The sequence below is a fragment of the Limulus polyphemus genome, unplaced genomic scaffold (genome assembly GCF_000517525.1).
Source record: "Limulus polyphemus unplaced genomic scaffold, Limulus_polyphemus-2.1.2 Scaffold4957, whole genome shotgun sequence".
Lineage (NCBI taxonomy): Eukaryota > Metazoa > Arthropoda > Merostomata > Xiphosura > Limulidae > Limulus > Limulus polyphemus.
Genome location: NW_013670567.1, coordinates 13,215 through 15,677, shown reverse-complemented (window position 1 = coordinate 15,677; position 2,463 = coordinate 13,215). Strand labels below are relative to the sequence as shown.

The window sequence follows — 2,463 nt, the reverse complement described above, 5'->3', positions numbered from 1 at the left end:
AATTATGTGCTTCTGTAGTTCGTGTTCTGACAGTTCCAGAACTCTCTGCTTTACTAGATTCTTTGACCGAATTATGTGCTTCTGTAGTTTGTGTTCTGACAGTTTCTGCTTCTTCAGTTTCAGAAATTCTCTCTCTGTTGGTTTCCACATTAGATTTTAGTTCATCATTCTTATTGGGAGACAACTCATCACCAGATAGAGGTTCAAGTGGCTGAGGAAAGATGAAACTTTCTCCTGTTTTACCAAGTCCAGGAGGAGCGTTAATATCTCCAGTGTTCTTGAAAAAATGATACGGTTTTACCTGAACCATGTTAGGTGCAAAGTTCCACACGTCTTCTCGGTCATCGATGATACACACCATAGAATCACCACAGGGAAAAAGTGCCCTGAAATTAAGCAATAAACATAAGCCTACAAATCTTCTTAGTCACTAAGTGCCATAGAATCACCGTAGATGAAAAGTGTCCTGAAAATATATTAACTCAAATCTTAGGCATTAATAACATACAATATTGAGTCAAGTGTCCTGAAAATAAATTAACTCAAATCTTAGGCATTAATAACATACAATATTGAGTCAAGTGTCCTGAAAATATATTAACTCAAATCTTAGGCATTAATAACATACAATATTGAGTCAAGTGTCCTGAAAATAAATTAACTCAAATCTTAGGCATTAATAACATACAATATTGAGTCAAGTGTCCTGAAAATATATTAACTCAAATCTTAGGCATTAATAACATACAATATTGAGTCAAGTGTCCTGAAAATATATTAACTCAAATCTTAGGCATTAATGACATACAATATTGAGTCCAATGAAAATTTCAGTTCTGCAAGAATGAACCCTGAAAACAATAAAATAGTAACGTGAACATTTTCTAAGCCTAATATTAGTTATAAAAATCACACTAGATTGCAGATGTTTTTTTAGTGCGACAAGTTCTAGTATTGAATGAAAAGCCTCCTGGGGGTGGTAAAAAGTTTTAAAATACTATTTTTATATGCTTTGATATAAAATCTGTACTGAACAAATTAAGAAGACATATCAGTTAGGGTGTTTTTTTATCACTAATATTCTGTCTACTGGTTTCATTGCTTCACTGGCTTGTTGCATTTACAATGATACAGTTCATTGATTGTACATAACATTAAGTTAGCAAGAAGAAAGAATGTTTGGGAAAATATAAAAGTTTAAACAACATTTTCTTAATATTTATTATCAATGAGAGAGAGAACACTGATTAATTGATCAAAACTCCTATCTAAACAGCCATCAAAACCCTAAACCATTGTTACTGTAACAAAGACGTTTCTGTTTATGAAGTCTCTGTGTAGGTTACTGGTAGTATGCGTTGAACCAGCTGCACGTGCCTTAACTTTTAACGTTCTACAATATCTGAAATCAAACAATTACCAGGTTGCTTATATCAAGATTTATCTGTTACTCTAGGATAACCACCAAACACATTTCAATGTAGTCATACTCCTGAGATTATATTCCAGTCCTACAAAATTAACTAAATAATTTAAATGATATCTTTATTAAAACTGAGTGATTAGTGGAATTTGGTAATTGATTAATCGTTGGGTTCATTAGTCATTTACCTTCAATTAATTATTCTCACATGAGAATTAGATAGTTGGAATAATCAAGAACAGTAACGATTGGAAACACTAATTTTGATCACTTTAATATTTCCGTGAGTCATGACGATAATCCATTAAGCTAAACAACCTTGAAGTAATGAAAAATAATAATAATAAATCATAATCTCAATATTTCGATTATTTAAACAGTTGGAATAATCAAGAACAGTAATAATCAGAAATACTAATTTCAATTAATCCTATATTTTAAATCATACCCGTCAACATAATCAATGCTCATACGTAATCGATTAATCTAACAAATTTTCCAGCTCTAGTTCCTATTAGTTACTAATTGTTTCTGAATAACATTTGACAATTGAATATTGTGGTTTCGACTTTTGAAAGACCAACCACTAGCAAATGTTACGTGGTAACGGTGTGAACCTTTCGTCTTGTACGTATTCATTGATATCATGTTATACGTAAAGAACGAGTTCCGTACTTAAAAAAAAAATTAAGGTACAATACTTCAATTGAATTATGATGAAATATGAACTGACATTCAAAGCAAGATGTATTCAAATCTTGATAAAAAAAAAGAAATTATTGTGAATGTAAATACCTGACAAGAAAAAAAAAAATTTGGTCGAAAACATTCAATAAACAGTCAGGTTCTTAGATACTCAAGTCCAGTGCACCCATTTACAAGTATTAACAACACACATTAATGGTTGGAGATGGCTTGAATGGGTAATGAAGAAAAACTTTAATAAAAGTTTAACACAACAGAAAATGTACAACGTTTCGACAAGGTTTTGTCATCATCATGGGGATGACAAAACCTTGTACATTTGCTGTTGTGTTAAA

General features: G+C 31.3%; 1 protein-coding gene across 4 annotated transcripts in view; it reads right to left on the bottom strand.

Moving 5' to 3' along the window:
• The window catches only part of LOC106471906 (RNA polymerase II subunit A C-terminal domain phosphatase-like), a 12,601-nt gene that overhangs the window by 3,424 nt on the left and 6,714 nt on the right, over positions 1–2,463 (bottom strand). The window contains exon 6 of one of the 4 annotated variants that reach the window (XM_022400528.1): positions 4–386. In XM_022400528.1, coding sequence (XP_022256236.1) covers positions 4–386 — 383 coding nt within the window. The remainder of the gene's footprint in view (positions 1–3; positions 387–2,463) is intronic. The other 3 variants (XM_022400531.1, XM_022400530.1, XM_022400529.1) reach the window with 3 other exon arrangements.